The sequence below is a fragment of the Brachyistius frenatus genome, unplaced genomic scaffold (genome assembly GCF_029030835.1).
Source record: "Brachyistius frenatus isolate BFR_SWC_R1_liver_20210118 unplaced genomic scaffold, ASM2903083v1 Contig_54, whole genome shotgun sequence".
In the NCBI taxonomy this organism is placed as follows: Eukaryota; Metazoa; Chordata; class Actinopteri; family Embiotocidae; genus Brachyistius; species Brachyistius frenatus.
Window position 1 is genome coordinate 1,896,815 of NW_027210653.1, and position 15,326 is coordinate 1,912,140.

The 15,326-nt window shown below is 43.1% G+C and overlaps 1 protein-coding gene across 5 annotated transcripts in view; it reads right to left on the reverse strand.

Annotated features, from left to right (window-relative positions):
* ppargc1a (peroxisome proliferator-activated receptor gamma, coactivator 1 alpha) overlaps positions 1-7,596 on the reverse strand; it is a 260,588-nt gene extending 252,992 nt beyond the window's left edge. For 2 of the 5 annotated variants that reach the window (XM_069705198.1, XM_069705191.1), the window contains exon 1: positions 7,441-7,591. In XM_069705198.1, coding sequence (XP_069561299.1) covers positions 7,441-7,521 — 81 coding nt within the window. In that variant the 5' untranslated portion in view covers positions 7,522-7,591. Of the gene's footprint in view, positions 1-7,440 lie in introns of all 5 variants that reach the window. The other 3 variants (XM_069705190.1, XM_069705192.1, XM_069705196.1) reach the window with 3 other exon arrangements.
* Between the last annotated feature and the right edge of the window lie 7,730 nt (positions 7,597-15,326).

Consider the following 15,326-nt stretch of genomic DNA (forward strand, 5'->3'; position numbering starts at 1 on the left):
ACACCACACTGCACCATGCAGTCCGGGGAGTCTAGCCTGTTAGTGAGTGAATGAGTGCGTCAGTGTGCACATTATGTGTCTGTTCATGCCTCACATGCAGATTTTGCGTGTTTGTGTTTGTGCGTGTGCGTGCGCGCGTGTGTGTGTGTGTGTGTGGGCTGTCTCGTCTCGCCTCAGACTGGAGCCCCACAGTGCTCTCTGTATCAAACACCTGAACCAATTAGGCACCACTCGCAAAAAAAAAAACTATAAAAAAAAAAAAAAAAAAGCCTAAAGCCACTTACAGTAATGTCATAAACAGTCATGCAAAACTTGTAAGAGAAGTTTATCTGGATTCACTTATTGAGATAAGAAAAAAAAAAAAAAAGATGAACTGGAGGAAGACCAAGACCAAGTTGTGGATTATAAAACTCCCGCCAGAGACTAGAAAGGTTATATTCCAACACTCGTCTGCCAACCTCTCTGGGCTAAAGAAGAAACTTTCATGTCTAAATTTTGAACTGTCAGTCAGAGCTAAAAAGTCAAGAAAAAAAAAAAATACCACCAACAACAGCAAAAAGAAAAATTTGAATAAAACTTTTTCCCGTGGCAAACAACCACGGGTTCATCTCGAGAACAATTCCGCCCGGCGCTGTCCGGAGTTGTCCAAACTGTAAAGGTATCGTAGGCGGTCTGCATGTGAGATGTAGTGCATAAATCATCGAGATGGCCCCTGGATGTGCTTTCAGGATGTCCTAAAGGGAGGAGAAAAAAAAAAAACAGGCCAAGGTCTGCAGGAGGCAGTTCATCGCCGTACGACAGCGTCTGGAGGCAGGGGCTGGGACGTGATGCACACGCATGTCTCAAAGGCAAAGTGAGATGGAAAAGAGCACTCAGTGTTGGGAGGGGGGGGGGAAGCGTGACTGAAATTGCTTGGCCAGCACAACTCAAGGCCAAAATCTATCTAATCATGGAATAAGGGCATTTAAAAAAAAAAATTAAAAAAAAGATAGCGTAACATTCCTGCACAAAAACAGCCCACAGTGACCCGCAGACACTTTATGACACGCAATACATTTACCTGACAACACAAACTCATCCCGTCCGCTGCTGTAACTCTTCCCCCAAAATATTAATACAACCTCTCGCACGGTCCGCCTTAAAAAAAAAAAAAAAAAAAAAAAATATCTCGCCGAGAATGCTGCAGTGCGCCAAGTAACTAGCTAAACAAAACAAAGTAAATACACTGATAATGCCGACGATAACATCCGAGGCGAAATGAAAGGATGAAGGTCAGTAATTGGGAGAAGGTGGGGAGGTAGAGGCGCGGCGTGGTGGTTTGTTTTTTTCCCCCTCCTGGCAGGGGTCCATCTGAGCGCGTGCAGCGGGGCTCCGGGGCGGTGTAGGAGCACGTCTGTGCAGAGGTTAAGAAAAGCAATTAATCGGCAGCAGAGATAATCAAAGGAACCTCCCCCTCCAGACACCTTGGTGGGGGGAGAGGGAGAGAGGGAGAGAGGGAGAGAGAGAGAGAGAGAGAAAAGGAGGGACAGACAGAGAGAGGAAAAGATGGGAAAATACTTGTTTACAGGCGCTGCTGGTGCGATCAAAAGGCGCGGGGGTTCAGCTCTGCTACCGGGGCCCTCCGTTTCAGGTGGAATTGATAACACTTCAGATGTACAATTCAATGTTTGTGAGAGTGCTTTTACCTCCCGGTGAGAAGGCAAGGATTTTTCACAGTCTAAGCTGCATTTCCTTTCATCTCAGATTTTGCAAGGTATCAACAGATTGTCAATGGTGAGGAAGACATTTTCCCACACATAATCAAAGAATGTAGTCTGGTGTGTGCCCGTGTGCCCCCCCCCCTCAGATGTTGATTCAGACAGCACCGTGCGAGAAGGCTAGAAAACAAGATTAATATCACTGGAAACTAATATTAAGATGACACCGATTTAGCTCTGAAACAACCACGGCAATCGCGCTGATGAGCATCAAACTGAGGTTTCCCTTCCAACTAAACCCAATAAACAGTAAGTACACGGTAATGGTGTCGTGGAAAAGGCTTCTCCTGCTGTAAATAATTAGATATTCTGCATGACAGATTTTATAGTTCCAGGAAGAACCAAAGCTTGTTGCTCCCTCTGGTGGTTCACATCTCCCTTTGGAGTTGAAACCAAGTGTACTTTGGGTAGACGTATGCCTATAAGTGGCCACTAAGCCGGATTTAATGCGTCCCCCTCTGCTGTGTGCACCAACACATCTTTAAAAATGCCCACGTGGACACAGAAGCAGCAACCGAGAACAGGATGTCATACATGGCCGTCGAAATGCCAAAGGGCCATGCTGCTATTTAAATCGGTTCAAAACCGTCTCTGAATATAGCTCGACAGAACAGACAATGTCAATCCCAACGAAGTAACCATAATCCATCAGCTAAGGCTTCATCTTCTACGTAGTCGTCTGTATCCGTGCCCACGTCAACATTCAAACAATACCAACACAAGCGGCAAAAATCTACTTGTACGGTAAATTTATAGTATGTAAACATCTTGCAGCAAAAACTCTTGGCAGACTGTTAGTAGGTCAGCAGTGAGTAAGCAGCGGCGCTTTCTCAAAGTCTTGATTAGATAATTATCCATCCATATCTCGGCAATATGTTTCAAGGGAACAACGAGCTTCTCATTACACCGCTGACAGGCCCTGCATCTGTGGGCTGCTATCAAAACGCAAGGTGTTCGGCATGCGCACACTTGTTGATAAAAAAAATTTTTTTTTAAAAAGATGTGCACACGTGGAAATTAGATATACTCCTTTGGAGGTAGTTGGAAGAGGCGGGTTTAGTTTTAGGAGCACACGGCAGATCATGGTTCTCAAATCTGAAACGGGAAATAAGCCTTTTTTGTTTTGTTATATTTGCCTGTTCTTTTTGATGTTAACAATTTTAATTCTATCTGGAATACTCTTGTTTTGTGCTGCATTGCATTAAAAAGAAGAAGAAAAAAAAAAAGAGGTCTCGATTGATAAGTGTTGGAAAGGAACTGTACATTCATTCAAGTACTACACTTTAGGACAATTTTGAGGTACTTGTATGCGAATATTTCCCTTTGTTCACTGCATTTATTTGACAGCCATAATTACTTGTTCCTTTTTAGATTAACATTTTTAACACAACACATATGATCAGTTAAGAGAATGAATTTCATTGCTATAGTTTAAAAAAAACAAAAAAACAATACAGGCTATAAAGTACATAACATTTAAATATTTAAGCACCATTTACATGTCAATTCATTTTTTGTATGATTAAGTATTTTAGATCATTTAAGGACATTTTGTTGCAACACTTCAGTGTTTTTTTTTTTTTTTTTAATCTTATCAGTTCTGAATGCACTTGTACAATCTACACAATCTACTTGTGATGAAATATATTTATAGGTGCTATTTTTACGTCAGAAAATGATCTGAACACTGCCGCCACCATACGGTAGGTCGCTGCTGAGCGTCCGTTTTTTTTCACCATATATGAAATAGATTTCATAAATGTTCTTACAGGAACAGTATCAGACTTCACGTCATAATTGTTTGGCTTTGTGGGATGAACTGAGTGTATGTGTCGATACGCCGCAGGGTGTCACACCTGTCACTAGTCAGCTGGGTCAACTCTCAACAGAAGACTAATTGAACAGTGGAGTACATAGTGAATCGTAGATGACACCGGACACAGCGTGTAGTCCCACCCACCACTGCATGAAATGCGTTAAAGTCCTCCCAGCCCACAGGTTCACCCGCACAGGAACCCTGGACAACCAACCATTAGCAGTCGCGAGTAAAACAACAACAGGATGATGTGTGATCAACCAAGAGGTAAACGCAACTAACTTTTTTTTTTTTTTTTTTTTTCTAATTAACCATCTGGTGTTTGAAACATCAGAAAATAGGCAATAATTCCAACTTCAGTTCCTCCACAGTCCAAGATGATGTCTTCAAATGTCAAAGATATTGTGTTTATAATAAAGATAAACCAAGGAAAAGTAGCAAATGTTCATAAAGAAGAAGCTGAAACTGGAGAATGACCGCAGTTTTTGCTTGAAAAAAATGCCTTCAGTGGCGAACTGATTGATACCACACGGTTGCCAATTAATGTTCTGTCAATCGACTAATTAATTGACTGCAAATTTCAGCTCTGACTGAGAACTTAAGCAACTTAAGTGTATCTTGAAGCGAGACAGATGGGAGTGAGGACAAAACTTCTAATGAAGACTTTTACCCACCTATAAACCCCTTAAAGGCAGGAAATCCTACTTCTTATTATTCAAAACTCAAAAATAACAACACAATCTCGCATTCTGCCGAGTCTGTGATCTCTCGCAAACTCGCATTCAAATGTTTTGATCCCTCTCTCGCAGTAAAGTGTGCCTCCACTGAACCTGCTCAGGCTACCGACTAATTACACAGAAAAAGAAGTGACTCGCGTGGATCAAATACTGTACATAAGAGCGCAGACAAAGGAGCTTTCATTTAACCGAGCCACTGAGGGAGTAGTAACGTAACTTGAGCCTCGCTGTGATGAAACACGCTGTAGGCAGAAGCAGTCACATAAAAAAATTTAAAAAATAAAATATATATATAAAAAAAAAAAAAAAAAAAAAAGAACCGCATTAGTTCTTACTGCTACCGAGAGTACGCCGTGTTACCTGCAGCTTTTTTTTTTTTTTTTTTTTTTGAAACGTCTTGAATGATAGACTTCAGCCCTTTGAGCCGGACTGCCAAGTGCTGGCACGCTTTTTTTGTCGAGACAAACTGAATCTCATTGCTTTTGAAGAGCGACGAAGCCTGGCCGGGGATTGTGGGGCCGGACCTCCAAAAAGACATGCACAAAAATGTGTGATGAAACTTTCAGCACCACGGACAGCAGACCTCGAGAAGCACGACGTGGGGAGGGGGGGGGAAAGCAAAGTAAGAGCAGAGGGGAGCGGCGTCTGAGAGGGGCAGAGAGTGAGGGGGAGGGCGGGGGGTGAGGGGGAGGGGGGAGGGGGAGAAAGAGATGGGAGTTGAGGGAGAGACTCATTTGATAATTAAGCGAAGACGGCATCTTCCCCACCCGGTGCTTTTCAGCTATCCCCCATGTCTGCTCTTTTAAAAGTGAAGGCACTCACCCCGACGCATACGCACACACACACACACACACACACACACACACACACACACACACACACACACACACACGCGCACGCACACACTCCTGCGGCAAGACCCCTGCTTGTCCACAGTTCTTCCCCCTCGTCTCTGTGTCTTAGGCTGAATAATGCAGGGCCTTTACCCAGCGCTCAAGCATGAGTGGATAATCTGGCCACAAGGACAGGCTGTGTCAACATTTCCCTTTACTCCCCTTATTTATTTATTTATTTATTTACCCGCCCGCCGTAGGACTCGAGGAGGGCGAGAGAGGATATGTGCGTGGCTAACAACACGCCGGCCGAGCAGATCGACCCGCCTTCAGAAGTTGGATTTCGGAGGGGGAAAACGTACGGGCTGCACCCGACCGGGATTTCAGGGGGAAAATCGCATGCGGGCGTTTCAGACAGATCAATTTGTGTTTAAGCTATTCATACAGCGCAGAACTGTAGAGATGCCTGCCGCTATTGTAATAATGATGGAGCAATCCCACGATTATGTTGTCTACTAATGGTAATCCAATATCGTTTAGTCTAGGAAATGTTTAAAAAGGTCAGATAAGGTCATAAAAGTTTCTCTGAACCATTTTATTCGTTTCCCCATTTTAGGAAACTGACAGCGCGTTGATTTGAACTCAGATTGTTGTCACACCAACACGTTGTATATTACATTTACAACGACCTATAATATTATAGTAATATATATTCAATTCAGTGATAAATAAGCAGGAATTTGACGAGCTCAAATGAGCCGATGTTTAGTAGTTTTGCTTGAACTGGGAGCAGAACTCATCATAAAAGTCACTGACAAGTTATTTTTCTATCAATCAGCTCATCAATTAATGGACCGATTGCTTTCGCTGTATAGAATTGTACAAAATAAAAGCCCCTAATCATAAACTGAATTCCATTCACTTTGTGGTCACTTTTCAAGTCAAAGTTATGCGCTTATATTTTTAAACCTTCTGTTCACAAGACGAACACAAAAGGAGGGCCGTGAACGGAGCTGGAATCTACAACGACAAGTCAGTTCTCCATTGTGGATTTAAGTCTCTTAAGTTTGCAAATGTGCGCCTCTCGACTTGATGTGCCCAAATCCACTTCAGCAGCAGAAAGTGCCGAGTTGGTGCACATTTAAAATGCCGTTCACAATGACTTTGCAAATCTGAGTCATGTTTGGGGTGGCTTTTGTTTCCTGCTGCTGAATAACTGCTACAATATGACTCTTGGCAGAGCCAATCAGGAGCTCTGGCTTTAAGAGCCTAATCCTCTTTAATTTGTGATTACTTGTAATTCAAAATGGTAGCCCACTAAACCGCAGGAGATTGATTGTTTAAATGTCCTCCTCCGCTGTGTTTCAACCTGGATGCTGATAACGGAGAAATAAATATCCTGTATATATATCCTGAGCTCTCATGGTGGCATTCAAGTAAATTACCATAAAAATCACTGCACAAATATTTTGGCATCAGTCATTGAGCATACATTGCTAAATAGCTGGGAGCCCTCTTAGCATTCATAAGAGAATGATTTCATTGGCATTCTTGTGGCAGACGACTTCAGCCGCACACATTCCTCGCACGAATCGCAGTGTGAGAATTAAGAGGGATTTCATAGAGCACGATAAGTGTATTTTAAAGGCAGAACTGATTAAGCTTGAGGGAAGAGGGGAGGAATTAGGCAATTATCTCCAAACAGACACCAGAGCGGCTCCGCTGTGCGAGAAAAGGCCCGGCACTCCAGGATCAAAAGTGCTCAGCACCAAGTCCACTCCCGGGCAACTCGACTCCCTCCGACCTGAGTTTGCATTTACCTGATTTGGAGACCTACCTGGCGACCCAAAGACAGGCAGGCAGGCATCAAGGAGCAGAGCATGGTTTCTGCATGAAAAGCATCACTCAGAGCAGACGGTAGTAAAATCAAATTAAAAAAAAAAAAAAAAAAAGGTGTGACTTCAGAGGAATGCCGAGTTTGAATTGATCAAGATCATTGTTTGGATGATGTATTATTGATTTTTGAAAAGGCAGAAGCCTTAACAGGAAGTCCGTGAATACAGACACCTTGGAGACAAAACGGCTCGTAGAAAAAAATGTAAGTTTTGTGAAGTTGCACCTGCTCTCACCTCACGTGCTGACTTCCCTCAAAACATCCCTGGTAACTTCATTTATAAACCAGCGCGTATTCACTATAGACGGATTTTTTTTGTTTGTTTGTTTGTTTGTTTGTTGTTGTTTTGTTTTATTTGTTTGTTTTGGCCAAAGCGACAGTTCCGGAGAGAGTCGAGTCCTACCTGCTCGTAGCAAGTCTCCCAGGTGAGGTTGATGAGGCAGGGGGAGAGCAGCTCATCTTCGGTCCCGCGGTAACCGTCCATGGTGCGCCAGCCGCGTGCGGTGGAGGACTCGGCGGACTTCTGAGGTTGCAAACGGGAGATTTTGGCGTCTTTTGTTTGTTTTTGTTTTTTTTTCCTCGACGGCGGTCTCTTCTTCTCGGTCTCCGTCTCGGTCTCGGTCTCTGTCGCTGACGTCTCTCTTGCCCCCCCCCTCCTACCACCCACCACCCCCCTCCTCCGCTCGCTTCTCCGTCCGGCGCCGTGGAAGGAGAGATCTCGAAGCACAGCGGCGAGAGTGCTGGCTGCTGCTTCCACCGGTCACGTGGCCGTCTTCTTCTCTCTCCCCCCCCCCCCCCAAAAAAAAAAAAAAAAACAACAACAACAACAACAACAACACAGCGGGTCGCGTTCGAGTGCGATGAGCCAAAAGTGGGGTCCGCGGACCGCATTCGAGGTGTCAGCTCGGGGTCACGAGTGGAGCCAACACGACGGGAAACACTTTCATTTCACAGTCGTTTCCCTTCGAAGTCAAACAGCTGTGCGTCGGGAGGAGTGTTGTTTACACCTGTACTTATTTCGGACTTTTATAAATAAATGATCGATTCGATACATTTAAGCGCTTGACAAAAGGAGTTGACACGCTGCTGATTTAACCCGTCAACCGCCACGTACATCTCTCTGGATTTCCTAACAGCTCATGTACTGAATTTTTACATCTGTCTGGCGTGACGTGCCGCGGTGGTCAATTCAAAGTGTCCACGCTCGGTGCGTAAAGCATGCGCACTGGAGACTTCTGCAGGCCAAGCCGAGTAACCTCCACTAACTTGGAGGGGAATGACATAGACTTCCCAAGTGTTATCAAAGTGAATGGATCGAAATGGTTGTTTGCGACGCTAAAAACAACGCAGTTAACTTTTCGTCAGCCAATTGAGTAATTGATAATAAATCATCGCCACGGAGTCAAGTGAAACACGAATAAGCGCGATTACTTGAAACTTTACGAGCCTTTTCTTTGCCTTGAACACCGGTGGCTCTTAACTTTTGAATCTTAGCCTTTTTGAGTTGGAATAACATCCTCAAACTTAAAAATGATGTTTAAAAATCGTGTGCACCAAATCAACGTCTAATCGATCCTTACAATGTATCCTAAATCAGCTGGTCCCTTTGCTCCACAAAGTGGAGGGAAGATGTTTTTGGTGGAAGAGATCAGCAGGTAGACCAAGCCTCTTAATATCTTAGATTATCACGTTAAGAGGTTTAAAAAATAAAAAAAAAAGTTGACCAAATGAATGGCAACATGCAAACCATTAAGCAACGAAATGACCCCAAAATATATTTTATCTGTGTCCAAGAAATACCGTGCAATGTAGACCCTCTTCTTTTAAATGTTAGATTTTTTTTTTTTTTTAATTTTAAATAATAAAGACATACCTTCAAAAAGCTCAAAATAAAATGCAATCAGATGAAGGCTGCAGAAAGACTTGTAGGTCTCAAAACACAAGTTTGGCACTTGGACTTGACTCCAAGGCATTTCATAGAAAAAGCAACAACAAAAAAAAGCCAGCCTGCGCAATTCTGTCCAAAATACGTATCTTGTACGTCTAACTTTACGACGTAAAAAGGAGACACGCAAACTGAAGAAACGTGATTGAGTTATTTAAAGTCTCCCTTCAGGTACCTGATTCTCCTGTGTGTCTTCTCAGGACTGCGGGGGCCAGGATCCTGTGCCTGACTGACATCTCACTCTCCTGTTAGTTTTGTTGTACCTGTTAGTGTGGGGCAACTTCCACTTCCATTCACAGAAACTGCTGACACCATATAATTCCCGGCGTATAGCTCAGCCTCGCTTCAGCCTCGACAGAGGTCTAATCATTTGGAATAATTGAAAACAACTGCACAGGTAAGCGTGGCCTTTACTGAAACCAAAAGTTAAATCCTGCAGACTTTTAATTCTTGTTCAAGCTTTTTATCACCTCTTGAAACTCCCCTGAAATCATTTGTACCGCATTCTCTTCTCACTGTACTTTTTTCTTTGCATCATTTGATAGGTGTAACATTTACACAGCCCACTGCACCATATAGACGTATTGCCAGAGGTGAATTCAATTATTCCCAAATCAGGTGCCACTGATACAGAACCATATTATTTTTTATAGAATAGAAGATTTGTGTTAAAAACTGCCGATCAATTAAACTGATTCTCATGTCAAGGGGGAAATAATGGACAGTATTCGATTGAAAAGTTTATCTATAACTGGTTTTGGACTTTTTTTTTTTAAATTTTTTAATTAAAAATCTATTTAATGGGAAACTGGAATCAACTTTGTTTGTATACAGCTTCATACCAAACACTTTAAGGTGTATTAACTCACTGTATTGTCCGACCTTCATGTTGCTGTAATACCATTACAGCACCTTGCATTTAAAAACGGTCTCTAAAATCTTTAAGGGTTGGTTCCTCATCTTTTACAAGGAGTCTCCAAAGAGCCGTGATGCAGGGCAGTGAGGGTTCCTGCACTTAAGCCCAGAAAAACCATCACCTTTGAAGACACTTCATTTGTAATGACCTGGCTCAGGCGTGATTGGGATTAGTGCAGGAGGGATCGACGACATGCAAATATTTAGATCAATTCAAGTGTTGTTGTTGTTGTTTTTTTTTCAGATGTTGGAAATGTAAGTTTTGGGCAACATTTTGAGCTTTGAAATTTTGCCTTGGATGTAGTCTCTGCTCTTTGTATGAGTCAAATAGACTGACGTGCAGGTTTGGATCAAACCTGTGAAGACTATGGGTTTAAATGCTGCGTGTCTGCCGTTAGAATAACTGTAAAACGTGTTTCCTTCAGAATAAAACCAGTACAACATTGTTCCACAGAATTATGTGTTACCCGCGTGCAGCCATGCTGAGCATTGAAAGTCTTTCACTTCCTACAAGGGAAGGAGTTCTGCAAACAGGGCTCATTTGGAGAGCTCTCTTTTGGCACACTATTTGTCATGAAATGAGGACCGTGCGGTTCGATGGGCCTTTTTGTGCTTTGGACTTCTTTGCTGACCTCCTTGTTTGATCAGATGCGTTCGCCACGCATGATCTGCACCAGTTTGAAGTGTGGTCAACAGGCTCGGTGCTTATCATTCTCTTTTCCTGCAGATATCGTCGGGGAATTCATTGCAGCAGTAAGTGCAAGCAAGGCAGGGGATGCTTCCTGAAGTGACTGGCCATAACCCAGACTACACATTTCATCGAGGTCATCATCGTGAGGCTCGCTCGCAGTGTCAACACAGCAAACGATGATAAAACACATTCCTGTGCATTTAAATAGTTTAAAAATAAAAGGATTTAGTGAGATTGTGATCTATCGGTGACAGTCACGGAGATTATTATGTTTCATTATCTAATGAAATGTATTATTAGGGGGGGGATGTGGTGAACCGGCTCAGAGCCTTGAAAGAAAAGCAGGCTCTGATCAGGAAGGTAAAAGAAAAAGAATGATGCCAGCAAAATGAGGAGCAGTTTGTTCTTTCGCCTTATCTGTCACCATCAACCATAATCTGTCCTGTGCTGTAGATTAATTTAAAGATTATGGGGCTCTGTACATTTGCACGGTGGAGGGGAGTGCCACAGCGAAAGAGAAATCGCAAATTGTATCCACCTCGTTTCTGAATATATGGCCCGGCTCAGCCTGTTCCTCCTACTTGCGTCTGCATCTTCTGAGTTCTCCCTCCAACTTCTTCCTTCTTCTGCCCAGTGACACATGAAAGCTTTTCACTGAATCAAATCAACAGTCCGAGATAATTCAGTGTGACAATGTAACAATTGTGCTGGCGCGATCTTATGTGGGGATACTTCTATCGTTCACACATATCTCATGAAGGCTGCGGCAGTGAAATCGGGTGAAAGTTCAGGACCGATCCAGCAGCGTAGTGGGGGGGGGGGGGAGAGAATAAATTGGGTCAAATCAAATGTTGTTTCCCCCCCCCCCTCTCTGCCTACAGGTAGTGGCTGCACATGTCTGCACAGGTGCCCTCAGTAGCTGCGTGATTCATTTCAAACTGGCAGCCCATTTTAAACATGCAGTCTACATGCCACATCTCCCCCTACATAACCAATCTATCAAGCCTAACCCGGCGGTACGTGCACATACTCCCATATCACAGGGAAGGCTGGAAAGCAACTGTCATAGATGGCATGATTGAATTGTTCCCTTGCACTGTCACCAGAGGGGCTATTACTTCAAATTAGCATACAAATTCAAACCAGGACAGATGGATTTGTCACATTCCAGTCGCCATCTTACTGGAAGATTGGCTGTGCTTGTGCTGTGCGATGGAGATAAGACACCTGTCTTGGTGCTGGTGGGGTAAAGGACCGGCGTGGGATGGGAGGAGGACTGGGTGGGTGGATGGGTTTCCTGAAACGCTGAGGTGTTCCGCAATAAACTTCCGCAGCCACGGTCCCAAATGATGATGAGGCACCATCCAGGACTCTGTGGGTGGCGGGAGATTGAGCTGTAGCGGGCTGGTGATTCACACTGTTTGGAAACATGCTGAACAATACCTGTCTGGTATTTGTTTGTGTTTGCTACTTTTGGTGAGTTACAGTCCAAAAAAACAAGAAGCCACATAAAGCGGCCCTTTACAGCAGCGCAGACTGTAAGTGCGGATGTGGAACAGCTGCGGGGTGAGATATACAGTGCACCCTCACGTGGCTCAGCTCCGCATATCCTCGATCTCAAATGACTTTTTAGCTTTTAATTGCGAAGCAAAAGGTAAAGGACAAATCTCATTCCAATTCTGTCAAGTTTCCATCGTTAATAATTCATAGAAAGGTACGTACGAACATCTCGCCCCGTGCGGTCACGTGATTTAAGCACAAGAAGTAAGACCGCGTGCTCACGTCGCGCGGCCTCACATCACACGCTAACAAAATACAACTTGGGAGACATAATGATTTTCATTTGTAATTATGGCGGCGCGAATCAATGGGAAGTATCGAGCATGAAAAACTGTTCTTACCTCAGGATCAATTCCATATAATTTCCAGATCAGCTCAAACTAATGGGTTTTCTATTGGCTTCACTTCGAGAGAGACTAAAGTCTCCGGCACCATTTTGTGGTTCTGTGTACGTTCGCAAGCAAAAAAGGCCATCCACTTAAAGACCCGTCTCCCAACAGTCCACACGCACACGCACACACCAATGTACAGACGTAGCATATTACAATCTGCAGGTTTAATTTAAAACTCCCCTAGCAGGTCTGGTATCTCTCTGCCTGCCTTTCATCCAGACACTACAGAGATTGGGGAAAATGCTTACTGGTTCATTTCTGCCTCTATCCTCAGTTCAATGTTATGTATATTCCCTTACAATTGATGTGAAGTTGAGATGCAGAGCGGCGGCAAGCAAGGCTCTGATAATGCATTCTACTGTGCACCTGCAGAAAAAAAAAATAAAAGAAATGTGGATTAGAAGCAGATAAATTGCTTTTTTTTTTTTTTCAAAGGTGATCAGTCAAATACACTGTAATTGCATGCGTCAATGTACTCAGACAATCATTTTGATAATGGATTAATCAGTACTCGGGGTAAAATGTGTGGCGCACGCATTACCCATAATGCAATTTTAGATGAAGGCATGTTGTGCTAATGTCACCTCGAGTCACCAGATTTTTTTTTTTTTCAGTGGTAAAAAGTAACTAAGTACATTTGCTCATTTACTGTACAATCTTGAGGTATTTCCATTTGATGCCACTTTACATGTCCACTGCACCACATTACGGAGGGAAATATTGGACTTTCTACTCCACCACATTTATCTGACAGACTTAAGTTACTTTTAAGATGAAGATCTGACACAAATGGATGACAAACAAGCTTTTAAAATACAACATTGTATGAAAGATTAAACCAGCAGTTCCCAAACTTGTTGGCCTCTGACCTCACACAAACAGCAATGTCGAGTCAGGGTCACATTTCAGATGTCTTCATTGTTAACAGCTCAATCAAATAGTCATTTTTCCCTCTAAACTCCTCACATGGTTCAATTGCAATGAATGTCCAAATGATCCGATACGTCAGCAAAAAAAACAAAGATAAGACAAAAAGTCTTCTTTCCTCTCTCAGTAATCATCTGAGGAACCCTCCGATTTATCAGCTGTATCTGGATACAAAACTGGATATGAAGTAGTTTAAACCAGCTCCACCTGCAGCAGCTTCAACAGTAACATGCTGCTGACACACAGATGCTTCAGTATTAATCATCTAATGATTATTATCACATAACAACACATTAACGCAGAGGGACTAAACCAGCACTTTTACTTTAATACTTTAACTACATTTTGCTGTTAATAGTTCTGTTCTTTTACTTAAGTAGAATTTTTCATCCATAACTTTTCCTCTAACGGAGTACTTTTACCTTACTTAAAGAATCAAAATACTTCTTCCACCACTTCATTAGTTGTTGTTGTTTTTTTATTACTAACCTTGTAGTCTTCAGTTCCATCCAAAACGGGACTCGTGTGACATCCGATGACACCAATTTATCAGGCTTCCATCACAGCACCCTCCGGAGCCATAAAAAGCTTTATCAAATGTTCCTCATACATGGGAGAATTTACAAACACGTGGAGATTTAAAGCGCTTAGGTTTATTTAAAAAAATAAAATTGTCTGCAACTGAATCAATAGTGGATGTGACAGTTCGCTGGAGGCCCAGTAACCCACCTAAAATGTACAAGATTCTCTGAATGCATTGGAAAGCTAGGATAAACTTGTGACGCAGATTATAAAACATAATCTGAAGCACCGTTTACGTTTGAAATGTGTGAAGTTGAAGGGGGTTTGTGGTAGCTAAAATAAAGAATGGTCAAAAATTCGGTGAAAAAAACAAAATGTGGTTTTTGAAACGCCGAGATCCCAAATGGCAATTAGAGCTGGGTGACGCCAACAAAATGAGACGTCGCCGTATTTTTGACCATATGTACGCCGATCTCGACATTGCAACAATATTGCAGGAATGACTGTCGGTGCTTTCACAAAATATTTACACAAGATTTTTTTGGGATAATAATCATCAGTAGTGTGGCTGTAATCTCTAAGTGGACAAAGGCTGCTCTTAAAAAAAAGGAAAAGGCAACACTTTCGCTGTCTCACGATATCCAACGTGAAAGATGATATCGAGGGTCATATCACGATATCGATACATCGATATGTGGCCCAGCCGTATTTGCAGTTCGGGTTTTCTGCGAAAAATGTGTCGGCCTTATCGAGTCAATTTACTGCAAAATGTGAAATAAGTGAAGTGCACCTTTTAAAAAAAAAAAAAAAGTGATTATATGTCAAGGACTTAAACATTATCCCGCCACCCGCCAAGCAGCCGCAACGAGCCATCAGGGGAGGTCGGACCGGAACGCTGCCCCGAGTGAACGAGGCTTTCCGAGGACCTCTTCTCACGAGTCCCGTCGTTCACGCTCTTCACGGGGAGTTCACGGATCGCCAGCCACGGGGAGCTTTCCTCATTTCAGCTGCTGACCCGCAGGACGAGACGGGAAAGCTTCCCAGCGAAGTCCGTCAAGAGTTCATCCACAAACTTTCTTTGTTTCCATGGTATTAGTGAGCCTTTAAAGTTAAGCCTGGCTCTACAGCAGCGTTGTCATTGTCGAAACACTGAATAAACACTCAAGTTATGCCACTGACTATTATTCTGATTTTTTTTTTTTTTTTTAGACCACTGCGGTGCTTCGAATTCATGCTTCTCCCAACTGCGAGCTTTTACCTTCCACATTAGAGAGGCACTGACACAAAGCTGTAGAGCCAGAACAGGCTCCGGCACAGCAGGGATTTCGCACTGATCT